Raw genomic sequence first — 25,998 nt, 5'->3', positions numbered from 1 at the left:
GCAGCGGGACAGGACTTGTTATCGGATCCGTTCGTGATCGCGGCTACGAACGGTCTAAATGTAGTGGAGTGCGAGGTATAGTAGAGCTGGTGGAAACCGCGGATGGCTTTTACGACGAAATGATCTATGATGCCTCCTGTCCTGGGCGTGCACCGAGGTGTTGTGATGCCCTGTCCACATCCAAGCCGCCTTTCACGCCGTCTACGAACCAGGCATTGTTGGGTTTTGATAAATCAATGCTGAAGTCACCGGTAATCATGAGGGACATGGTCCTCTCGGCAGAGTTATTGTAGGATGCATTGACCCCGGTTTTTGCGTAATCCACGTGGTAGACGTTGCAGACCACGTCGACGAGTGGATGGTAGCCCAGCGTCTTCCAGGAGTGCTGTGTCTTATGCTCCCTAACTTGCCTTGCGTCGGCCGCTGTGGTGTAGTGGTTACAGCGCTCGGCTTCTGACCCGAAGGTCGCGGGTTCGATCCCAGCCGCGGTGGTCGCATTTCGATGGAGGCGAAATGCTAGAGGACCGTGTACTGTGCGATGTCAGTGCAAGTTAAAGAATGCCAGATGGTCCTAATTTCCGGAGCCCTTCACTACGGCGTCTCTCATAATCATATCGTGGTTTTGGGACGTAAAACCCCAACAGTTACTATTATTATCACTTTCCTTCCGTGTCAGTGTGTATGTTCGCGATTACTGCGTTGATTGAGGCTGTTATCACCTGTGACACATACCCGTATAACATGAACTCTGGTATGCGGGTATGTGCGACACGTGACTGAGGGAAAGAGTTTCAAGACGTACGCGACCGGCATTTTGCGTTATTCATGTCATCACCAGTGAATCGTGTTCATGATACACTCATCCTGTGCTATGCAAATTTTAGTATATTACAACCTATGGAGACGACCGGGAGAGCGCCCAGACGTAGGCGGCTAGATAGATAGATAGATAGATAGATACGTAGATAGAAACGCCCGAAGTGCCTGAGGTTCGCTAAGAAATGCTTCGCATTTAAGAATGGTAGGCGCGCCGTAGCTGTCATTCCCATTGTAATTGTTCTATAGAGCTGAATTCCTGAATATATTAGGGCCAATGCCTCAGATGCCTCAACAAACTTGAAAACTGACCGTCGATGGCCTCAGCACGAACGATGAAAAAATTAGGGCGGCTTTGCACTAGTGGTGCCAAGCCTAAAGGAAGTACGGAGCTGGGAAGCCTTCTTTGTTTCTCTTCGGGTTTCTTTCTTTCCTCCTCTCTTTCATTTATTTCTGTTTTTGTTTATTTTCTGCGTCTTTTCCTCTCTTTATTTCTGTTTATTTTTTCTCTCTATCTATTTCTTTCTCTCTCTTGCTTTTTTCTATTTTTTCATATTCCTATTTTTTCTCTTTCTTTCTCGAAGAACAAGAGGAAGAAGACTTCTCCATGGCGCGAGCGTGCGCTCAGTATGCTACAGATGGCTGTGCCATTCGTGGTTTTGCCTGCGTTACGCCAACCGACGAGAGCATACGATGACAGCATGCGACAGGCCAGGCCCCTAAAGTGCGCGGCGCCTGAAATTGCACAGTCATGTTCACGCAGAGCTACTGAAAGCATGCATACACAATGAGTACAATTTTATTTATGAGGTGGGCTTCGACAATATCCCCGTTGAACTGATTACCGCTAGTGAAAATATTACGGTATGAGAAAAGATTAGGTTACACCCTTATTCTGAATAGTGCTGAGCGGCTACACGAAAGACTATATTTGGTTACGAATTGAGACTAACGCTCGTATTTCGGTTTTACGTCAACAGCTTCGAGGAAAGAAATATTGCCTCAAAGTTCTTTCGCCAGTTCGTGAGAATTGGCGATGAAGAACTGTTAGGGCCTTTGATCTACGCTATGCATTCCTCCTTGAAGATAGATATTCGTTGCTTTCTTTACGAACTGATAGATATCTATTGGTTGATATGTGTGGCTTACTTAGATTCCTAGAAGTGCTTGATCTTTCTTCCACTGTAAATACTTCGTGAGGAATGAGACCTTCATCGGACCGTTGGGCAAGAAAAGCCGGCGTGATCCTGAGTTGATCGTTCAAGATTCCTCTCTGAAATGCAGAGATAATGAGGCCATCAATAGCATCGTATATTTGCGAAATCTAATCACAAATTGAGTACGAGTAATAACGACGATAATTATGATTAGGTGTGCTTGATAATACAAGGGTGAGGTATGGTCAATGTACTCCACGGGGATCTGCCACACGCCGGTTCTGCTTGCGCATTCCATGGGAAACAAAAACGGCTAGTTCAGACGTTCTTAATATATTCAGGAGCTCATTCGTTACTTCTGTGAGAAATGAAAGTGGGTTGTGACATTTCATTACAGTTCCTAGGCAAGGTTAATGTGGTTGCAACAAAATATTAATTGAGAATGAGAAAAAAAAACGGTGACACATGTACAAAAGTATGATTGCAAGGAGATGTAATTCAAGCTTTTGTCTGGTGCGCACGGGGAATCGTTAAAATGATAGTTCAGATTTTGTTTCGAACGTCGTTGCAAAGTAGGTATATTAGATTTAATTTGCCTGCAATCACCAAGGAAGAAACGCTACACACTAGGTGATAAATATCACTAGCAAAACTGAAGCTTGTCAATGCCGATTTCGCAGTTAAGAGTGACATTTCACACTTATGCACAAATGAGTATTTTCGTTGGTTTAGTTCAGACTTCCTCTTGGGCATTTGCACCTTTGTGGTGTGGTCTTGTTCGCGCTCAGCGTGAATTCGAAAGAAGATATGTTTTGCATGAACCATAGGCTTAGATTACGCGAACATCAACGGAACTCTCAGTCTTACAGCATGCTCCAGCAAGGGCGGATATTTTTTTAAACTAAGGCACGCGCGTTTGTTATGAGTTTTTGTTAAATTTGACGGGTACATGGAGCAACCTGCTATGTGAGAATAAACGTTCCTTGTGAGAGTAAGCACTTGTTCTGCGTTTTGTCATTTGTTTGCTTCATTCAGTCATATGCCTTTCCATGAGGCAGGAAATACTGCTAACCCGAGACAATTCCTTATATGTACTGAAAAAATACTTGACATATTTTCTTAAAAGAGCGGGGCTTTAAAATTTCATAATTTATATGAAGATATGTGTGCCAGTTTGCACCAAGCCTTAGGCAATTTTTCAACTACATATGATGAGTACATGAATATCATGAAGAATATCATGAAGAGTACATGAATATCATGAAGAGTACAATAAACGTCACGCGGTCCCTCATGCATCTTTCTATGGTGACTCGCATTCGAAACTGGATTCTTTGTTTTCTTCGAGGCCGATTGCATTGATCACCCCCTCCCCCACCCAAAAAAAAGATTTTCTGCACTCAACGTGGTTTGCACCAAAATTGGCACTGACATTTGGCTATGCATTTTAGCATTATGTTCGTTAGCCACTACTCACCACCTCCACGCCATTTTGTTTTCTCTTGACGAGAAGTGAAGAACGGTGCTCTGTGTTGTGGTACAAGTCCTGTTCGAGCTCTGATCCGTTTAGCTGAAGAGAAGTAATGGGAAAGACCACAGCGGTGAAGCTTTGGCGCACCACGAATTAGTTCTACGGAAGCTAGCAAGACGAAGGAAGGCTCGTGAACGAAAAATAAATGTCAACCCTTTTGTTGGGCACAGCTACCTAGATGACAAAAACTTTGTCCTGCCCCGGAACTCAAACTTGGGACCAATGCATATCTGGGGCGGACGTTTTGTCGTTTCAGCTGACAGTTTTTGGCTTTGACAAAACTTCCTCCATCTTGTGGGCTTTCGCAGAACTGATGTGTAATTTTCAGTCCATGTACAGTGCAATTCACTGTTAGGGTGAACACGACTCAGAGTGACCACGCTCCGTGGAGCGCCAGTGCATCGTGGACGGCCGCGCATCGAAGCGCAGGCGCACAGAGACCAATTGGAGGTGGTTCGCGTCATCTGCTACAGCAGCACCGAAGCGTGTAGCTCTTGCTTTGCTATGTATAAAGCCCCTTGATCTTAGCTACGTAGCAAAGCAAGAACGGCGTACTCCGGCGCTGTAGCAGATGAGAATCACCTCCGATGGGTCCCTGTGCCGCCTGCGCTTCGATGCGTGGCCGCGCCAGGTGCACTGGTGCTCCACGGAGCGTGACCATAGGTTGCCACAATGCCAGCGCTAGATGGACACCTCGGGGTGCTCTACGCGGCCACGGTGAGTAGTCTTCGCCCTAAGAGTGGACGACACTCCCCTTCAACTTGTAGAGTGATTCACTCTCGCTCAGCCATCAGCCACAGCCTCCTGGTTAGCACCGATGGCAGACAGATCCCCTGGAGTGATGTTGGTCGCGTATTCAAATTGCGAACCCGAACGAATTTCTAACAAATCAGGAAGCTTTGCTTCTGTGAAGGCCATATGAATTTCTTTTGTGGGTTTGTGCTACCAAATGGCGGTTGACATTTTCCCCCTTTAATGTTCGCACGGTAGCGGAGTCATGGCCAAATGTTTAGGGAGTTATTGGTGCTGCAAAGATCATTTCCCCGCTGCCCAAGTATGTTGTTTGAAATCGAAAATTCCAGCCAAGGTGCCCATGTACGCCTAATGCGGCTTATTCAAGTGATTCTGCGTTTTGCAACTGTGCCAATAAATTGTTTATTTCCTTGCTGGTGCCGTCACTGATAACATATGAAGGAAAACATAAGAGCGAAAAGAACTACCAAGAGATAAGAAATGCGGTTTTGTCTAAGCAAAGACAGCAAATTGACCTCATGCCTCTACTGCGACAAGCCTTGACGATAGCACCCTTTATGCGACTGCTAGAGAAGACCCGGTGAAGCGATGGTTATTCTACTGCTTGCAAAGGTCTTCCTCTTGAAAAAAAAAGAGTTCAGTGGAGTGCTTGACTAGTAAAGGCCAATATCAAAATGCTGACCTTACTGAGACGATGAATGCCTACAAGAAAGTATCGTTATGCCTTCCGCTGTTCTTTTAGACGAACAGTACTGTCACAGAATCGGAAAGCAATTATACAGCTGCATACTTTTCAAATGCTGTTGCTGCTGCTTAGGATTGCCTTGCCTGAGCGCTTTGTAACGGAAGGGGTTTTAGACCACTCACTCGCTGTGAAGTTGATATCGTGCGATGCGTGGTGCGAGCCTACGTTTATGCCACGCAATATTACAAGAGTTCATGCCACTCCTCACGCTATATGACGCCTGTAGAGGCTTAGCGTCGAAGCCTGGTCTTCTTCGTGAAACATCGGAGGGAACACAGCGCAAAATAAGTCGGGTGCAAGGAAGACGACCCACACACAGCGTTGACTTACAACACTTTATTCGCAGGATAGAAAGGATGTACATATACACATATGCCACTGACACGCGCCACAACCAGAAAAAATGACGAACAAGTTTTTCCTGATGTTGTGCATAGTACAAGCAATACTGCGCACAATGGTGTGTCATTATGAGCACAATGTTATGCGCATACACATCATGCGCATACAAGTGAGTGTGCGCACAACAGTATGTGTGCGCAACAGCAGTGTGCGCACAACAGTATGTCTGAAGAGGCCATGAATGACATACCATTGTGCGCAGTATTGCTTCTACTACGCACAACATCAGGAAAAACTTATTCGTCCTTTTTCCTGGTTGCGGCGCATGTCAGTGGCATATGTGTATATGCTAATCCTTTCGATCCTGTGAATAATTTGTTGTAAGTCAGCGTTGTGTGTGCGTCGCCTTCCTTGCACCCGTATTTTTTTTGCACTGTGTTCCTTTCAATGTTCACCCTGTATAGGGTTTCTCGCCGGAACATTTTGAAGCCCCGGCGGGGGTCTGTGGTAATGACTGCCACGCCGAAGGCCTGGGTGTGACTCGGGCTGGAACCCTTAATTATTATTTGCATCCACCTCAATTTTCGCCCATGGAAAACGCTCGATTTTTCACTCACAACAAAGGATGCTGACCTCGACGCTGACCCCGGAATTTTTGCGACACAGCTGTTCATTGAAATCGCGTTGAAACAATACATTTTCGATACGCTAAGCACTTGGTTCTCCGAAACTTACGACCACGTTGTCTGTTCCAGCGTCAGTGGATGATGTAATGACGAAGTCTTTTGCAAGTATTGAACTCTTGCGAAGGTTAAGAGTGAGGCCCGCACGGACGTGCAGCAAGAAGTCGACGTCGTCAGTCCTGCTTTCGAGAAGCCTTGGGTACACTAGGGTTTCTGAAAGGAAAGCAAGATCATAAATAGTGAGTATCATTTGGAAATGCTGAAATGACAAATAGGTAAATTAAATCCTATGCTACGACCCTTAGATCGAACGCAAGAGTATATATTTGCAATACTTACAGGTCAACGTTAGCCTCAGCATGATATTGTAGAAGCTGATACGATTGATATGAAGCAAATCCCTCAAGGGATACCTGAACCAAAGTTCCAGGCGAGGGCAGTAAAACGAACTAATGTAATTATTTTGTGGATCGATCTGTTCGCTCGGGTTCGCATAACGAAACATACATGTCTCATGAGGTCTACACAACACAATATTGGTAGAGTTTTATTGCTCTACAGGCACGGATAGATATGCGGAATTCAAAACTCTCACAGTGCTTCTCGTCGTGTCTCAAATGATGTACACATTTGAAGGAGTCCAGGCGCCAAATTCTTGGATGATAACTCAAGTTTTGGCAATACGCACAGCTTCCTGGGGGCCACTTTAACGCAGCTGTATTCGCAAACGTGTTCCGAGCAGTTGTATGCCACAGAACACCAACCACGTGGTTTCTTCTTTTAATAATTTCGCCAGCAGTATCACATGAGCTTTCAGTGACGTTGAGTAAGGGTAACCAACGTCACACAGACCACGTGACTCACCACAATGAGCGTTTACGGCCACTAACGCGTTCGACGAGGCTCGCGCTTGACAAAACCAGTAGTAAAACAGATGGCTGGACAGGCACGACCGTCTTCTGGCCGCGTACCAAAAAACGCAGGTGTAGGTTTCCCAGTGAGATCGTCACAAGCAGTGTCTAAGTTCATGAAATATCACTCTAGGTCACAACGGCTATCACAATGGCTATCACGACGAGTCCGCTTAGAAACAGCCAACCCTGAATTTCTAGGAACTGAGATTCAAAAGAAAATACAGTCTAAGTATTTTCCAGTAACAAAAGTTTACGAAAGCGCTCTTTGAAAGTGCACAGCGGACGTCCGCCGGTTCTTTCTTTTGTTCCCAGAATAATCATTTAGCCATAGAGCGACGTATGCGTTCTTGGAGCGGTTTATTAGGAAATTCTTCCCACACCTCTCAAAGCCGGTTCGCCTTGCAGTCGTTGGGCTTTGATCTTTCTTGGCAAAGAGCATGTCTTCAAGGCAGACGAAGTTTAAGGCGATCCGCACGTAACCTCGCTCATGAACCTCTGAAACCTTTGCGACGAATCCTTCAAGAAGCAAGGCATACGTGCCGAACTCAAACAGGCCAAATATAGTAGCGATTATTGTCTTCGGAATGTCACTGGGTTCGACATGAATTTGGTAGTACGCGGTCATTAAATATATTGTCACGTGGTTCAGTCGGTGAAGACGGTTGCAGCGAGACTGAAAAATGCGTAACTCTTTACTGCGCGAACTTGCGCCCTGAAAATGAAAACTCGGTGTACAAGCAATTCACGCTGTACACCGATAGAGGCGAGAACAGTCGTGGGCCGTCGAGTAATTTGATAATCGGCGGAACGCGTCGTTTTTTATTATACATCAGTCATCGACCCTTCCAGCGTTATCGCCGGTGCTTGTCTGAGCTCTCGACTAAGCTTGACTATTCGAGTCCTGCGCGTAATCTTAAAGGGGCCCTGCAACACTTTTTGAGCAGGGTCAAAAAGCGCTGCCAATCGGTAGTCGAGGCTCCCGAGAACACGCGAGCCAAATATTAGAGCGAAGCGAGCAGCCTGGATTTTACAATAAATTCTCAAAGTCAGCTGAAAATCGCTCCCTCTTCTCTCGACAAATGATGTATTAGTCCGCAATATATGACGCGATTGTCGGCAGTTCCACCATTGGCTGATGTTATAATCACGATAACACCCTCATTATTACCTTAATCGTTAATTTTAAGTTCAATAAGTAGATAATATGCATGTTTATATTGTGTTATGCCGTTAAAACACCGAACAAACATTAATATTAGCACTCCTGGTCTCACCGACAGCTCGTCTGCTCGTAGTTGCGTGGTTGCGTTTTCTTCACCATGTGCAGTGCCGAAATCATGAATATTTCTGTGCTTTTGACCATGGCCGGTTGCCGTTGAGAGTGGCAGCCGTTCGAGTGTTGCCTCGTCAGCTGGAAACTGCATCGTCGGCACGTTCTCACAACCGACCGAGGCAGCGGTGCAGCATTTATCCGATAACAATGCTGGCGCCGGCTAGCTTAGGATACCTGTGTTCGCTGTATGGCGAGAGTCCCGTTCGCTGTCTGTTCAGTATGTCATCGAGCCGTACCTCGGCGTATCCTCCCCGTAATCTCAGGTTCCCGAGAAACCGCGACACAGCAACCAAGCAGACTCGCATTTTCACGGTAGCTGCAGACAGCCGGGGGATGGGTCCGCGCCGGCCCGATGCCCCGCGATCCTTTCTTCTAGACTGTAGTTCTTTGTTGTCAGCCCGCACTCGCTGTGCGCCCGCGTTCAAAGAGCAAACAGCATCGAACTACCGCCACTGGGAGAAGGGTGCACGCAGCTTTGCCGTGTTGAATACAATTCAAGCGCGAGCAGTGCGACGAGGCGGTGTATCGGAGTGTGGGTCGAAACCCATCTCAGCTGTCATTCGTTCCAAACGCGCACGCAAGTTTGCGTCCATGGTTGGCAGAACGATGAAAACACTACGGCAGTTCGAGGTGCACACCCAACATTACCAAACCGACTCGCAGTTTACAAGCACGCGCGATACACGGTGCCATGGGCTCCGCCGCTCGAGGACGACCGCGCGAGGCGACCCGAAGTGGCGCCACAGACCACGTGGTTGCGCCGAGACGCCAGAGAGAAAAAAATGAAAAAAAAAATGCCGCCGGCGCTGACGTCGCCTCCTCGCACTTCCGCCCTCCCTCCCTTCACGCCGCGCGCAGCTTTCCGCGCGCTCGCTGCGTTGAGTGGAGGGAGAAAGCTGCGGAACGTGATCTCTATAATTTGGTAACACCACTTAGACTTGACGGATTCGAAAAAGTTTTGCGGCATATGACTCGTGAAGAGTCATACGTCAATAATGAGACTATTCCAATATAACTAAGAAAGGTGTTGCAAAGCCCCTTTAACAGAACGATCTCAAACGATTGCGAATCTTCTGAAGCATTGCGGCGCGGTCTGCGCCTAGCGATGCCGACAGTTTTTGTGGGTGAAACCCGAATACACCAACATAATATAGTAAACGCGCGTGGCAAACCTTGCTGTATATTTCGAATCCCGTGAGACGAGAGCGAGATCATATATGTTGGGAAGGGGATATTGACGCGGAGTAGTAACGGCGTTCAAAGCTCGGTAATGCCCGCAAGGGGGCCATCACACTGTCTAATATTAGTGCTCGAAGAAGACGCGTCAAACGACATCGAGTCCATGGTGTTAAATTTAATTTGGAGCATGATAATAGAATAATTTTATTTATTGTATAACATAATAATTGTAATTGTATAATTATATTTTATAACGAACTGTCTCAAGCGCTCGAGTTGACCGTTCGAAAGGAGAAAAATAGGATAGATACACGCCTATATTCACTGATGAATGTGCAACCGTAATTACGAAATAAGTGATAAGTGTATATGCCCACACGTCATTGCGCACTACTGCGCATTAACAGAAGCGACAGGCATATAGATTATCAGTTCCAGACTTCAATAGTGACGCATGACAGAAACCGATGGAAACAAAATGTTTGCTCTTTTGTTTCTGTGTGAAATTACTTCGTTTAAACCGCGAGCACATTGTGTTCAAAAAGTGCTCACCGGTCCCTTAACGCCACAAGTTAGGCGACGCGGCTTTACCCTTAACGTAGCTTATGCTCTATTATATTGCTCGTCTGTTAATGAAACATTAGCCATCAACGATCGCTCACGGTCATTTACATGCAATTCATTAAACCTAAAATGAAATATCATATGTTGAAGCAAGAGCAACGAGGAATCTGCCTTGTTATGCGATGATTAAACATAATTGGGGCATCCAATTATGAACTTGTGCATCTTAAGAAGTGCAAAAAAACAACAGGACTAGCGGCCGTCCTGTTTACGTGTATCTTCATTCTGTGTTTGTTGCTTTGCGCTTGTTGAGATGTACAAGTTCAGCTACCACTAAAATAGCTCAAATTTATGAGTTGAATAGTCTCCAATTGTGTTTAAGTGTACACCAGTTAATGCAATATTTCGCGGAGGCAGACAAGTCAAAGGACAAAATCAATCTTGCCTGCATGAGGTGTTGTCCAAAGCAGAGCGAACAAAAGGGTACCGGAGACAACTATTTCTTGTCTAGAAATACCCATCTTACACTGTGTTTTGTCTTGGGACTCGGAAAATTGTTATATATAGAGTATATTGAATTACTAATTTGATGTTCCCGCCCCCGGCATACGTAGTTACGTATGGCGGGGCGGGCACTGAAAATTAGTCATTTATACTTTTAGAGCTATAGAAATTTTACAGTTATAAAAGAAGCACATCAGCGACTAAAAGCCACGAGCGCTGCAGCCACTAAGTATGGTTTAAACAACTGCGGCCATTGTGTTTTGAAAATGACAACAGTTAGCGATACAACCTACCTTTTTTTACATTCTGAATAGTTCAGCTTTTGACCCCAGTGCTGCTCTAGTTCTACAAGTGCCACTTCTTTTGTTTCTACACACTCCAATTGCTCGAGCTGTGCACGTGATTCTACAGAATGCGTTGGTGAGAATCCATAGTGCTATTTTAGCGCAAAAAAAACGACACCGCAAGAAAGAAGACAAAACACAGCGCTACTCTCAACTGAGGTCAGTTGAGAGTAGCGCTGTGTTCTGTCTTCTTTCTTGTGGTGTCGTTTTTTGCGCTAAAATAACACTACGTGATCGTAGTCGGCGATATTTGTGAAAGGCGCGTGCGGTAGTCAGGAGAGCATTGCTCGCATTCTTCGCGTTGTGGAAGTGTCGACACAAACCTAGATTTATACATTTGGTTCAACTAGTTCGTAGGTTTATGATACACTCCATTCAGACATTGGAATTAATCAAGTTGACGTTTCATCTCTGATACAGCGTCTTCAAAAGGGCTAAAGAGTGCATATCACATTTACCAATAATGCCAAGAACAAAGTGGTTAAGACCATCGGGAAATATCCGTAGAAAACATAATGCCATAAGGAAAGTCAATTAGACGACTGGTAGTGAGGCTTCCTAGACTTTCTTAGTAGCGCTGCTACAGTGAACGCTGAGAGATTTTCGGCGTAAATCGGAAGGCATGCGAAATGCAAGCTAAGCTTAGTGCAGAATTCAGAGGCGGTTTTTCGAGGCGGTTGCTTATGGCGGCACTGTCACCTCTGGGAGATTTTTTTACGGGACTAGCACGGGATAGGCGACGTCACTAGATGCAACGACTTTCGAGTCTCCGTGGTGCGTTCGCTGAGTGTATGGAGTCTAGAGATTGCATTTCGAGGAGGTGAGCAGTTGCCACAGCCAAGAGACCGCCCGCTACGCGCGGGCAGTGTAAGTGGTGGAGGCAGGTGCAACGCTGCCCCTTCATGCATGACATGAGCATACGGTATGCTGTTGAATAGTATGCACTTTTCAATCGAAGTTTTCAATGAGTTAGAGATCTTGGTAGCGGCAACGACGGCGGCGTCGTACGCAAAAAACCTCCTCCTCCGGCGCCGCCGGTGTCCGTAACCTCTATCACGCAAAATAAGAAAAAAAAAATGAAATACGAAAAAAAAAAAGATACCGGGATGGGATGGCACCTAAATCCAGGCCCTATGCGAGGCAGTTGAGTATTCTGTGACTGAGCCGCGCCGGTGCATTAAATTGCTTCGCAAAAAGGCTAAACAGGTATTGAAAAAGGAAAGGAATGAACGCGTGCAGGCGAGCATTGCGCATAAGAAGGAGAAGAAGTTGGGACAATGAACGTGGGTAAGTGCCGTAATTTTGAACAAACAAACAAACAAACAAACAAACAAAAAACAAACAAACAAACAAACAAACAAACAAAGAACGGCTATATGGACCATTATTTTTTGTCTCTCAGGTATCCACTTAGCAGAAAACGTCTTCTCATCACTCCGCTTTCAATGTCAGGCTGAAGCTTAACGGCAGAAATTGTACTAAGCTACGGTGCCTCTGGTTTAGAATGCGGTGTGTAATTTATTTCAAGCTACGATACGTACACCAATTATAACTCTGACTCCAACAAAAAAAAAACGCCAGGCCTGCGCTGAAACCGCAGCACAGTGACAGCGAAAGCTGGAAGAGCAGCGTTTCTAGAGCCCGTTAAGCTCTCTTGGGGCTACAAATCAAGTACACTAGAAAGGTACCCACTACGCCATAAATCACAATTTTTGTGAAGTTGGGAAGCACCTACTAAGCCATTATTCGTCATTCTGCGGAGAAGCGAGGCACCAGCTACACGTCAGTAAGGCATCATGTGCACTTTGTTGACGCGACGACTGATGACGATGAAGAATTATGGCTCAGCCCTTTGTAATGGGTTGGAATCTTTAAACGGCTCACCAGTTATGTAATTTGCATTGGGTGACGCCCGGTCGCTATTTCCCTCTCCTCCCGTCATGCTGTATAAAATACGTTGACGTGCGAGAGAGACGAGGGGGGGGGGGGGGTGAAGAACTTTACTGAGACCCCGAGGAAATGGATCATGCGCTTATGGGCTCCCTTGGCAACCAATACAAGTGCACTTGCGAGGAACCCACTACGCTATAAATCATTGTAATTTTTTAGAAGTAGGGCAGCAGGCACTGTGCCATTTTTCGTCATTCTACGGAGAGCGTTGGTACCTGCTATACGCATGTAAGGCATTATGCGCACTTTGTTGATGCTGTGCCTGATGACGATGAAGAATTATGGCAGAGTCCTTTGTAATGGGTTGGAAGCATTCAACAATCTACTCGTTGCGCAATTCGCATTGTGTGACGCCTGGTTACAGAATTCGCGTTGTGCGACGCTTGGTGCTTATTTTACTCTTCTACCACGCTATATTGCATATGCTAATGTGGTTCCTTTCCGACATGAAGCCTGTATAGGACCTTTTTGCAAAGCAGTTTCAAGCACCGGCATGGCTCAGAGGTTGAATACTGGGCTCCCACGCAGAGGGCCCAGGTTCGAACCTCGTTCCATCCTGGAGTTTTTTTCTTATTTCGTTTTTTTTTTCTTATTTCGAGCGATACTGGTTACGGACACCGGCGGCGGCGGCGGCGGCGGCGGACAACTACGGCGCCAAAAACGGCCGGTGAAATGATCTCATAACAGCTTTCGCTGTAATATTCCTCAAGTCAATAAAAAATGCAATAATATCTAACAAATCTATTCGAAATTGTTCTCATCAGGTTATTACGGCAGTCTGGTCGACCAGAGAAACCGCACGGTCCTTGCAGTATTTATTACAGCGAAAGCTGTTATGAGATCATTTCACCGGCCGTTTTTGGCGCCGTAGTTGTCCGCCGCCGCCGCCGCCGGTGTCCGTAACCAGTATCGCTCGAAATAAGAAAAAACTAAATAAGAAAAAATTCCAGGATGGAACGAGGTTCGAACCCGGGCCCTCTGCGTGGGAGCCCAGTATTCAACCTCTGAGCCATGCCGGTGCTTGAAACCGCTTTGCTAAAAGGTCCTATACAGGCTTCATGTCGGGAAGGAACCACATTAACATATGCAATATAGCGTGGTAGAAGAGTAAAATAAGCACCAAGCGTCGCACAACGCGAATTCTGTAACCAGGCGTCACACAATGCGAATTGCGCAACGAGTAGGTTGTTGAATGCTTCCAACCCATTACAAAGGACCCTGCCATAATTCTTCATCGTCATCAGGCACAGCATCAACAAAGTGCGCATAATGCCTTACATGGGTTGAGCAGGTACCAACGCTCTCCGTAGAATGACGAAAAATGGCAGAGTGCCTGCTGCCCTACTTCTCAAAAATTACAATGATTTATAGCGTAGTGGGTTCCTCGCAAGTGCACTTGTATTGGTTGCCAAAGAAGCCCATAAGCGCATGATCCACTTCCTCTGGGTCTCAGTAAAATTACAATGATTTATAGCGTAGTGGGTTCCTCGCAAGGGCACTTGTATTGTTTGCCAAGGAAGCCCATAAGCGCATGATCCATTTCCTCGGGGTCTCAGTAAAGTTCTTCGCCCCCCCCCCGTCTCTTTCCCAAGTCAACGTATGTTATACAGCATGACGGGAGAGGGAAATAGCGACCGGGCGTCACCCAATGCAAATTACATAACTGGTGGGCCGTTTAAAGATTCCAACCCATTACAAAGGCCTGAGCCATAATCCTTCATCGTCACCAGTCGTCGCGTGAACAAAGTGCACATAATGCCTTACAGAGGTGTAGCTGGTGCCTCGCTTCTCCGCAGAATGAAGAATAATGGCTTAGTAGGTGCTTCCAAACTTCACAAAAATGTTGATTTATGGCGTAGTGGGTACCTTTCTAGTGTACTTGTATTGTAGCCCCAAGAGAGCTTAACGGGCTCTAGAAACGCCGCTCTTCCAGCTTTCGCTGTGACTGTGCTGCGGTTTTAGCGCAGGCCTGGCGTCTTTTTCATACGTTACCTATTATTCTATTTTTATATTTTTATCATTCTTGATTTTTAAAATTATCTTCTAAATTTTAAACAACGAATTCTTGGCTAATCCCCCAGAGTGGCTATGTACCATAGTATAGCAGGGAAAAAAGAACGGCTGTTCATCTGGTTCCTTCGCGGATCTATAACCTATAAACTATAACGATCTATAGACTATAACGACCAAGCCATCAGCATGCTTTCCGACATTCGCTACAAAATCGCCGTTTTGGGACGCGTAGACAGTACAGCCACGACTGCTCCAGAAGTTCCTGGCGCTCTGACCAGAATTGGCCCGAAACTGCCAAAATCCTGACTTGCCAACATTTAGAGGCAATATTCACGAGTGGTCAGCTTTCTGAGAGCAGTTCGAGAAGACTGTTCATAATAACGACGCCTTATCGACGACGACGAAGTTTTTCTACCTACGGCATTACCTTGTGGGTAAAGCGGCAGCGGCGATTTCTGAGTTTCCCGTTTCCGAAGCATGTTAGGCAGACGCCGTATCTACTCAAACAACGGTTCGTAGATCGGAATAGTGAAACAGCACCTGTCAGCGCTTCGCAATTTCACTCATCTAAAGTCGGGAAGCGACGTCTGAGGCCTCAGGCAACTTTATGATGCTGTGTAGCTCAACATCCGATGTCTGACTGCGCTTAACGAACCAACGGTCACTTTTTCGGCGATGCTGATCGATATTCCGCTAGCGGCTTTGCCATACGAGATCGCTCTGGTATATAGACGATTAAACCGAGGCCAGACCTTAAGACAACGTGGATTTGACACAGACGCCTCGGAGCCAGCATTGGCAGCTGCAACATCGGAATCGGAGTTAAAATAGCTGCCCATGTTCGTACGCATCGAATTGGAAAGCCGGGAGCAGTGTAAGACATTCTCACAACGACCTGTCAATGACCACGCTCTCAGTTTTCAGAGCTCGAGACAGCAGCACCGTTTATGTACTGCACGGTGCATCATACACCTGGAGCGAGTGTTTCTTTTCTATATAGAAGGAGCACTGAACACGCGCCTGCGACGTCAACCTTTCTCTTCTTGCTAAGAGAAGCTGGCTAAAGACAGCCGCTGCTATAGATGTACGTCGCGTGGTCACCAGGCACAGTCTCGCCGAGTCAGACTCACCTGTTCAAGTTGTCACTGAAGGCATGCATCAAGTATGTGCGATCCTCACTACACAAAGAACACGACAACAAAAACTGCTAGACCGGTGGAGGCTTCCGCTAGCGCAGTCGGAATGGTCTAATCACATGCGTACGCTGTGAGACAAAGATCCTTCAAACTGTTGCGAGAAAAATGACCGCAAAGTGTACCTTCAGACCTTTCTCGCCTTTGTCATAAAAAAACGATAGATCAAGTTGACGTGAACAGCGCGTGTAATACACAAAGGACGAGGAAACGACGAGGACTAGCGCTGACTTCAACTGAAATTTATTAACACAAACATAGAAAAACGAGAACAAGTAGGCACACGTGATCGCCGCTCATTTGAATTGCGCATGACGGCAGGCATGGAGAGGGAACCAAGAACCAAAAAGAATTAATAAGCAAAAACCACGAAACCGCGAAAAGACGAACTAGCCCGGTCACACAGCTTGCTTCAGTTGATAGATCAAGATACGTCCGAGGGATTCTCGATGGAGGCAGTCAGTGATCTTTCGTCACGGAAGATCTCGCTGTGAAACTTAAGTTGCAGGTACTGGGAGAGACACGGGTTGCATTCAACGAGTTTGGCAGCGCATACCCAACTTCAGCGGAAAGACGAAAAGTTGTAGACGTTCCTCTGCGTAGCCAACACTGCTCTGACATCCATGTCGTTAGGGGAGTTGTTCTCCCAGTTATATGCCACGACATTCCTTCACCGACAGCTGATAGCCGCCTCATGAGGTAGTTGTCTGAAGGCAAAATCACAGCTGACGAAAAGAATTTGCTTGAAGCGGAGACAGAGACCGGCATCAGCTTGTTGATTCGATCTGATCACCTTTGGAAAATTACTAAGCACAGATACATCGTGGCACTGCCTTGGAAAGATCAGAAATAGCCACTTGAAAGAACCGACACTACGCACGACGAATAGCACCCGCTCATTCTACCACGAAGTGATATTTTTGCGGCTTTGACAATGCCTGAGGCAGACTTCAGAGCTTTGCACGGTAGAGTGGCAAGCACTATGATGCAGATACGAATGCCTTACTGGACTATAGGGGATGGACAAGACAGAAATCATTGACACTCGTGTACTTAAAAGAGCATCACAAGACATAAGGAACAGCAGTAATACCATGAAGAGTTCTCCGTTGCCGTCTTTTCTACTGACCCGTCGCATAGAGCGGAAGTTTATTATGCCGCGTGCATCTTGGTGAGGTGGATGTAGGGAGAGGGAGAGCCAAGTCTTCGAACAGCCAAGTCTTCGCTCCTCAAGGTGCTTGGAAAGAGCAAGCTCAACAGCGAAGAAGCTGAGACGGTACTATTGGAGGTAGAAGCAGTTGTGAATTCAAGACCTCTGACCTAGATGCGTAAAGACGGTCAGATATGTGCTGTGAGTGCTCTGGTTAGACTTTCATTGCTGACGTCTCAGGAGAGAACCAATGAGAACTACGAAGCCTGAAGAAGTCGTACTGCTCGACGGGCATTCGGCGAAAAGTTTAGGTACCGTCAGAAGGCCCTAGATCACTGGTGGATACGGTGGAGAATACCCACCGGAACTGCAGGCACTTCAATTTGCCCAGCATGTCGTAGTAGTTATCTGGTTAAGAAGATAATTTAATGATCATCGAGGAGCCTGGAAACTCTACAGGTAGTCCTTAGGATGAATCATAGAAGTTTACACTGGTTCACATGGGATCATCCGAGCTCAAGGAGTGAGAGCCTAAGATGGCAAGTTTCTAAGAAGATCCGTGCGTAAATTGTGCAAGCTCGAGTTGTGCAACGCTAGTGGGGGAGCGGAGGTATGTTGAAAAATAAAATGAATAAACGCTTGCAGGCGAGGTGGCGGGAGACGCTCCGTTTTTAATGGGAGGAGACTTCAACGCTCCACACGACGCTTGGGGCTACGGCTTAACCTCTACCAAAGGTAAATATCTATGGCAGAGTATACAAAACGAGCACTTAATGTTAATCACTGAGACCCATGCCCACGCGCGTACAGATAGGTACGAGCGTCCAAAGGGACACGACGCCGGATCTCACTATGATCAAAAACGCCCCGGGAGATCCGTGGCGTAACACATTCGGCGATCTGTGTAGTGACCACGTAGTTCTAGTAACGCAAATCCCGCGCGAAAACGACGAAACTCAAAACTCGAAAACGACGAATCCAATCGAACGAAACGCCTAGTGGACTGGGACAAATTCAGGGAGCTAAGACGACAGTCGACTTCCCCGCCCACATCGAACATTAATAGCTGGTGTGCAAACGTAATAAGCAGCGTCAGGCAGGCCACACAGGTAGTGGAGGCGGAGATTCCCCTCGACAGGCTGGACAGTAAGCTTATGCAACTATGGCAGGCGAAAGAATCGCTCTAAGCGAGATGGAGGAAGTAGATACCAAAGAAGGCCAAGGAAAAAGATCGCCCAACTAAACAAGGACATTGAGGCATATTGCAGGCAACTAAACGGGCAACACTGGAAACAGATACATGGGCAGGCGACTCCGCGCTTCCCAGACGTGGAAGTTGTTTAGATTCCTTCTAGACCCGACAAACACCAAAACGGAACAGAGGATGACCATTCGCAAATTAACGCACGATCACAAGGGAAACGAGGGCCATTTAATGGAAGACCTAGAGGCCATACACGTTGCACAGACCCCGTCCGTGCGACACCCAGATTACTCGGAAGGCGCCAATCCAAGTCATTCTCTGTCCACAGCTCGGGCAGTGTGGACTAAAGCCGTCTGCACTGACGAAGTGAATGAAAGCCAAGTTTGAACACGATCCTGTTTTAAGCATGCGCAATGTGATAGCCTGTGGTCTGTTTAGTTTACCATGTGGTGTAGAACAGTCTAGGTACTATTGCTTAGTTATATCGTGTTCTAAGAATAAACAGTTTGACATTGCCTTCGTTCAATCTCTACCAGATGATTAGGTTGTCTGCCTAATTTTTATGTGTTAGCTTAGAGACTACGGTGTTGCGCTGCTGAACTCGAGGATGTAAGTTCGAATCCCGGCCACGGAGATATTGATGGACGCGGAATGCAGGAAAACGCGCGTGTTTTGATTGCGGTGCACATTGAAGAAACCGGGATTGCAAAATTGCGCCTCGTAATAATATCGTGATTCTGGTACAAAAGAAAAGCCCGGAATACTATAAGACTTATCAAGAAAAAGATATACGAAAGGCGACTCAACAGGAGAGCGGACTTGCGCAGCAGGCATACTTAGAACTTCTATGCTGCACTAAAACTGCTTTACGGGTAGCATCCGGTGTTGTTGCTCGCTGGACCGCAACAGGATGTGCTGCACCTGTTTTTTATGCTGTGCGCTCTGCTTGGTTCGCAGTCACGCAGCAGGTTTAGCGAACCTGTATAAAAAGGGACGAACATAGCAGGAACGACGAATGAATGACAACTTTTTTGTATGACTTCGGTTGCTCCATTTTTAGAAGCCATGTTTTATAGGCTTGCGCCAGTTCCGTAAGGATTCATTTCCTGTACTGACTAAACACACACACGCGCACGCACGCATACACACTCCCGCACGCAGGCACACACAATGCGGCATAGTGGCGCGCTTTCAGAGGCTTGAACAGTCAGTCTGTTCATCTGTAAGTCAACTGCTCCACAGTCATTACCATTTCTCCGGCACTTCTTGCCGCACATTGGTTTCCATAGTCACCCGAAGACAGCACGCCTGATGTCCCTCTCTACCGCGGATATAAAAGGTAGGCACGCAGAGAAGTCTGTTAATGCGCAGTGAGAGGCGATCATTGCTTAAGGCACTTAGCGACAAGGCCGTGGATGATGTTGGGGCAAATATTTACGTCACGCACGGAACTGTGAACAGCTTAATATTCCATTTTCTTTCATAGCCTGATCACGATGGCTATTCATTCGCATTCGCAGTTGAGAGATTTAGAAATAGTCGAACCGAAGTTTTTGACTATTTCCCGACGAGTGCACGCAGTTCCAGTTCCACGAATCCGGTGTGTAGATCACCTACCGTCATGAAAGCGCGTGCATTACTCCTAAACTATTTGAACAACAGTACAGAAAATTTTAGCAGGTCCTTCGGTGTCTCTTTCTATTACCAACTGTAGTACTATGTTTTCCTCAGACCTGATAAAAGGGATGGGAAGTCTACTACAACTAGTGTCCCCAAGGCCTAGGGAAGGAACTGGCTGTGGGATTTAATTAATTAATCACGAGTTTTGTTTTTTGCTGCTAATCATAGTTGATTATATTAAATTTCTTTAATGTTTGAGACTTCTTGCTTATGCGCTGTTTTTTGGGTTTTCTATCGGTTTATTCCTCCATTGTCTCTGTTCATTTTTATACCACTTCACGGTTCATATACTCTGTCCAATAGCGGAGAGCTCGATCCTCGTGGTGAACTTGGAGGTTAACGTGGTTAACCCACACTCCCAGAGCATGTAAGAACGAATGAGTGGAACCAGCTTCTGCGTAGCACCGCTCTAGACGAGCAGATCCTGGCTGTCCGGCGTGCCTGCGACCTAGCAGGTAGGCTGGACCTGCCGGTCCCGAAGTGGGACTAGCCAGGTGCGCGACGAGTTCGCCTCCTCGCCGGACATCCAATAAAATTATGTCACTCACTTACTCGCGGCCCGCTCCCTTGGCCCACCTGGTGGCGGTAGCTCCAGTAGAGGGACAAGGAGTCTTAGAGATACAGTGCACATTTAGCGTTTATCCTCCATTTAACCTCATGCATCACTACTTCTGTCCAACCCATCTCTCCAGGCGACTCCATCGCGGCCAACTTCTTCAAGCCAGAGCAGTTTGTCGGAGACAAACAGCTCACGAGGCTGCAGAGCCGATGGGTGCTCGACTTCTGCCAGAAGGTGTTCTCGAAGGATGCGGACGAGACGCAGCAGTTTCTCGACGTGGGCTGCGGGATCGGGGACATGACGAAAGACCTGCTTCTGCCTCTGTGTCTACCGTGCCGCCGCATTGTCGGCGTCGACTTGTCTGGCGAGATGGTCGAACACGCCGAGCGTCACTTCCGTCACGACAAACTCGCGTTCGCCCAGCTGGACATCGCCAGCGAAGAGGACGTGACGCAGTTCGTTGACCAGTACGGACTCTTCGACCGAGTGTACTCCTTCAACTGTCTCGTCTGGGTTCGCGACCAAGCGAGGGCGCTGAAGAACATTGCGAGGCTCCTTAAGCCTCGAGGCGAGTGCCTCCTGGTGTTCCACGCTTCTATGCACGCGCTCGACGTCAACCGAAGCCTGGTCGAAATGGAGCGTTGGGGCAAGTAACGCCACGTGAGTGTTGAGATTATGTTTAGCTGACGTCATGGCAAATAGAGAGCGAGAGGAAGATATTACGGTCAACTTCGGAAACAGTGAAGCTGATGGCCTACCCTTGACGTCATAGCTAGGCGCAGTTTTGCGAACGCCACCGGACCAAGCTCAAGCTTAACCAGCTCATCTGTTAAAACTAAAAAGATGGCCTGAATGACTTGTTATGACCTGCTTCTCAGTGTTCGGGTAGACATAGTGGTGAGAACGTGGCGAGAGCTATGATGCTAAGTTAAGGACGACGGGCTCCTGAGCAGACTACGTGCAAATTACGGCACGCACAGCAGAAAACCCGGCACAAGGGAACACGTAATCGCGTTTGCTACGTTATCTCCTGCCGCCTTGTATTTTAGGGGCGAATCACCTTAGGGTCTCGCCTTGTCGGCGTGTCATGTCGTCGTCACGGTCCATCATAAACGGGTAGCGTCTCAAATTGGGTAAATTTCACTCCTCGCCACCGGTCCATAATATGCATATTATGAAATAAAGGATTTTCGTTACTGCCTAAACATTATGTTTGGCTTAACAGCGGTGTCAGAATCCCTGACGAAATTTACCAAGGCGCTCATGTTTCTTATCTAAAACCAGAGACAAACGTGCATCTCTACGGTAAAATGATATATTTGAAGCACCACTTTTTGAAACATATCTGCAAAGTGATGGTGCGTTAGTGGGCCGGTGGCGCGTAAAGCAGTCAAGGGTAAAGATTTTACTATGGGAAACACCGGCGCACGCTGCATGCTTCGCCCCTTCCCAGATTTCACGTTAGTAGAACTGAAACACCCTTCCCTACATGCTTCGACCCTCCCCATTCTTTTTATCATGTTCCAAGGCAAAGATTTTACCGCGCAGTGGTAATTTTATTCGTCTTATTTGTGTCGAAGCATGCTACTACAATGTTGAAGTGACGTGTGGCAAACGCGTACCAGAAATGAAACTATCCTATAGCTGTCGGCCAAGCAAGAAAGGTAGACAGACACACATTTGCCAGCGTTCGCATTATTCGCTACGACTATTATCACCTATGATCAGGTAGATAATATTCTGCTACCTCTCCCCCTTTTCTCACCTTCTCGCGTAACTGAAGTAACACAGCCAACATTGTCGTATGATTGTGCTATTCAAATACCATGCCGATTTCAGACGAAACAGTTGGAAAAGTTGAGGTAGCGACTGCTTCAAAACATGTGCCCGTGTATTTTTGCTGATTCCTCCTTTTTTTAACAGCGACGCTGTTTTTGGTCGAGCCTTTCATGTCTGGGACCAGTGGTAACACTTGCGGGCATCATAAACGGGTGTGCGCCACAGACATTGGGTAAATCCTACTACTCGCCACTGGTCGCTAAAAATGGAGGAAACGGTTAGCCCAACAAACGGGTATGTGCCACAGAAATATATGCGGCCTATCAGAAAACTATCATCATCATAAATGCGTATGTGCCATAGAAATTGGGTAAATCACACTATACACGACTGCCCCTAAAAGGAAGAAGGCAACAGTTAGCCAACAAATGGCGTTCGCGTTACCACAGTCACACCACTGTCACATGATACTTTGCGGTCGTAAAAGGTGGTGGCTATACTACCGCCTCAAAGCTTAACAAAGAGCGTTTAATAAAGAGCAGTGATACAAGATATCGGAGCATCTTAAGCGAAGACTTCTATGCAAACCTGTGTATAAGAGTGGTATGGTCAAGATGCGATAAAACTATACTACCAACACAAAGCTTAACAAAGAGTGTTTGATAAGGAGCAGTGATACAACATATCTGAAAGACTCCCAAAACATAGAAGTGCGTTAGCCTGACGAAGGGAACGCAACCAGCTTTCTTGTTTCATCGGTGTCCGCGAAGCGGTCTCGTTGATTTTTTTTGTACTGTGCAGCTCGTGGAGCGAGTGATGCCGACAACACAAGACATGAACAACGACGAGCGTCGTGAATACATTTCCGGACTTTTAGCGGCGGCTGGACTTTCTCCGAGCATCCTGGAGCTGCCGGTGTGCACGATTTTTGACAGCTACAGCTTTCAAGGCATGCTTGGTGCGTTCCTGTGCAGATACTTGGCATTCTTGTCTATGGCGCAATTGAAGAGTATTACTTCGCGCTTGCTGCTTCCAGCTTTATTAGAGCTCAATTTTTGAGACCGGATCTGAATATAAATGCACTCTTTTAGGAACCAAAGGCAGTTTGACCGTTTGTTTATTTGTTTCTATCTATCTATCTATCTATCTATCTATCTATCTATCTATCTATCTATCTATCTATCTATCTATCTATCTATCTATCTATCTATCTATCTATCTATCTATCTATCTATCTATCTATCTATCTATCTATCTATCTATCTATCTATCTATCTATCTATCTATCTATCTATCTATCTATCTATCTATCTATCTATCTATCTATCTATCTATCTATCTATCTATCTATCTATCTATCTATCTATCTATCTATTCTATCTATCTATCTATCTATCTATCTATCTATCTATCTATCTATCTATCTATCTATCTATCTATCTATCTATCTATCTATCTATCTATCTATCTATCTATCTATCTATCTATCTATCTATCTATCTACCTGAGTCTGATAAAAGGAAGACTAAAGGAAGACTACAAAAACACAAGGTTGGACGTGAGTGTCCGTGTATTATGTTTTCCTCAAGGTTGTTCTCTTTGTCACGGTATTTAAAGATGTAAGTTAACCAGGGTGAGTGTGGTTGGCTACCCTGCAGAGAAGAGGAAAGAAAACGGAAGTGCGAGGAGAAAGGGATACGTTCAAAATTTCACAGTAAGAAGCACTCAGATCACAGTTCCTCACTTGCACCTCCAATAATCCAAGAGCAGGAGCGCTGCCAAGCTTTCAGCAACCTAAACGAGCAAATGCAGTTTGAATCGAGGGGAGTAAGGAATAGCTTCTTCGTTAGGCTGAAGCACATTACGCAGTTTTCCGTTATAGCGTTCAGGGCAGGGGCTGGGCTGTGTGGGTCAGCCTTTTGTGAACAGAATGAGGACCCCAAGGCAGATAGGATGAATATAAAACCATCTTAGAGCAGTGCGAGCGCCAGGAGCAGCACGTAGGAGATGGCGCAAGTAAAAGAACACGCTGCACATTGTCGTGCTTCTAGCAGTTTCACTTCGCTTAAGACAAAACGTAACTGGCCTATGCCTCCGCTTGAATAAATTGATGCATGGGTGTGCACAAGTAAGGCGACCTGCCTACATCTAAAGAAAGATAACAGCATGGTGTGGTGCTGGAGCATTTATTGCAACACCTAAGATGGTAGAGTGTGTGTGTGGGTGGGTAGGGGATCGAGGGCTGCTGTATTCTAAACAAAAGTGGTGCATAAGTGTGGTACGTTGGGCTAGTTGGTCACACATTTCTAAATGCGAAAAACAGCGCAAGAGGAGTCTAAGGAAAATCAGCAGTCATCTTGTGTGTTGTTTCGCTTGTGCGTCGTCTTCTTTTCTATTGTTTGTCACACAAAGGTCTTGCGATGAGACTCAGTGGCTGGTAGGAAAGCGCCATTTCAACAATTACAACTCCATAACCATGACACTACAAGTGTTTGGCTGGTCCCGTGAATCTACACCAGAGGATTCGAGAAGCACGCTCCGACTGGTTTTCCCGTTTGGTTTGGCTTGGAAAATTATATCACTGTGCTTCGTGCGTCGAAGTTTCAAACACGGAGCCGTGTTTAGAATACGGATTAATCCATACCTCTCTCAGGGGTTCGAACTGTAAATACAGGTATCTTCTACTTCCCGGTGTAATTGCGCGAATGTTGTGCAGTAATCGATCGACGCGGACACGTGAAAAAGTAGTTCTTTTGTCTTTCTCTATTGCAGACATGTACGTTGCTAAGAGTCCGCTGTACGGTGGTCTGTCCGAAGCGGAGAAGCAGCAGTTCCATGCAGACATGACACACGAGGTTCGGAAATTCCACTCACCGGATATCGATCGGGCCCGCTACCGCGTTTACGTAATCAAGGCATCGAAAACTGAAAAGCGGAACGTTGACTGATTCTCAGCAGCCCACTGCAGCAGTGTAGCAGGTCAGTTTGCGCGGGTTGGTGGTATAGAGTAGCAAAAAATAAAGATTCGAAAAATGTGCAAGTCTTCCTTACTCTCGTGTGCCAAGATACCTCCGTACTTGCCTACCGAGCAGAAACCTGGAGGCTTACGAAGAAGGTTCAATTTAAAGAGACGCTAAAGAGAAAAAGCAATTATTCTCGTTTTAGTAAATTACTCTTTGGCGATACCAACAACACCGCTTGCTGCTAGAAGACGCTCGTTAAGTGAGGAAACGCGCAATGAGAATATGTGGATGGCGACGCCACCTTGAAGTTCCCGCAGCAGTTGCCATGAAGTCATAGATTTTTACGGCGCCTACTATGGCCTACGTAGTTCGCAATCGAAAAAAAAAAAAGAGAAATGAATTGTCTTCTGAAGTAGCCAGAAACGTGCCATAAGTTTCAAAAAATTGCGTTGAGCCAATATGGCCAAAATGCGAAAAAAAAAAAACCCACTGAAATCCGTGACGTAAACATCCAAAATTTCGGCGAGAAATTCGAACGTCAAAGTTTTGACATGATTTTCTCCGCTGTTAATAAACCAATGGGGGGTCAAATTAACGGCACTGAAGTTTCCAGAGTATAATTTTTCAGTATAAACTAATTTG

The 25,998-nt window shown here is 46.3% G+C and overlaps 3 protein-coding genes across 6 annotated transcripts in view; 2 read left to right on the top strand and 1 right to left on the bottom strand.

Annotated features, from left to right (window-relative positions):
- LOC119401907 (venom metalloproteinase antarease-like TtrivMP_A) overlaps positions 1 to 10,573 on the bottom strand; it is a 41,428-nt gene extending 30,855 nt beyond the window's left edge. For 3 of the 4 annotated variants that reach the window (XM_049418418.1, XM_049418421.1, XM_049418419.1), the window contains exons 1-4: positions 10,463 to 10,573; positions 6,080 to 6,240; positions 3,451 to 3,543; positions 1,966 to 2,089 (exon numbers count right to left, since the gene is read on the bottom strand). In XM_049418418.1, coding sequence (XP_049274375.1) covers positions 1,966 to 2,089; positions 3,451 to 3,543; positions 6,080 to 6,240; positions 10,463 to 10,538 — 454 coding nt within the window. In that variant the 5' untranslated portion in view covers positions 10,539 to 10,573. The remainder of the gene's footprint in view (positions 1 to 1,965; positions 2,090 to 3,450; positions 3,544 to 6,079; positions 6,241 to 10,462) is intronic. The other variant, XM_049418420.1, reaches the window with a different exon arrangement.
- Positions 10,574 to 12,142: 1,569 nt separating this feature from the next.
- LOC119403228 (juvenile hormone acid O-methyltransferase) lies at positions 12,143 to 21,268 on the top strand. Its single transcript, XM_037670173.1, has 3 exons — positions 12,143 to 12,152; positions 20,418 to 20,510; positions 20,748 to 21,268. Exons 1-3 carry the CDS (start codon positions 12,143 to 12,145, stop codon positions 21,266 to 21,268), a joined length of 624 nt encoding a protein of 207 aa, XP_037526101.1.
- Positions 21,269 to 23,209: 1,941 nt separating this feature from the next.
- Positions 23,210 to 25,424, top strand: LOC119402741 (uncharacterized). Its single transcript, XM_037669825.2, has 2 exons — positions 23,210 to 23,351; positions 25,166 to 25,424. Exons 1-2 carry the CDS (start codon positions 23,210 to 23,212, stop codon positions 25,339 to 25,341), a joined length of 318 nt encoding a protein of 105 aa, XP_037525753.1. The 3' UTR covers positions 25,342 to 25,424.
- The last annotated feature ends 574 nt before the right edge of the window (positions 25,425 to 25,998 follow it).

Source organism: Rhipicephalus sanguineus, chromosome 8 (assembly GCF_013339695.2).
Source record: "Rhipicephalus sanguineus isolate Rsan-2018 chromosome 8, BIME_Rsan_1.4, whole genome shotgun sequence".
NCBI classification, from domain to species: domain Eukaryota; kingdom Metazoa; phylum Arthropoda; class Arachnida; order Ixodida; family Ixodidae; genus Rhipicephalus; species Rhipicephalus sanguineus.
Note: the sequence above shows the minus strand (reverse complement) of the source record. Positions and strands in the feature narration are given on the sequence as shown.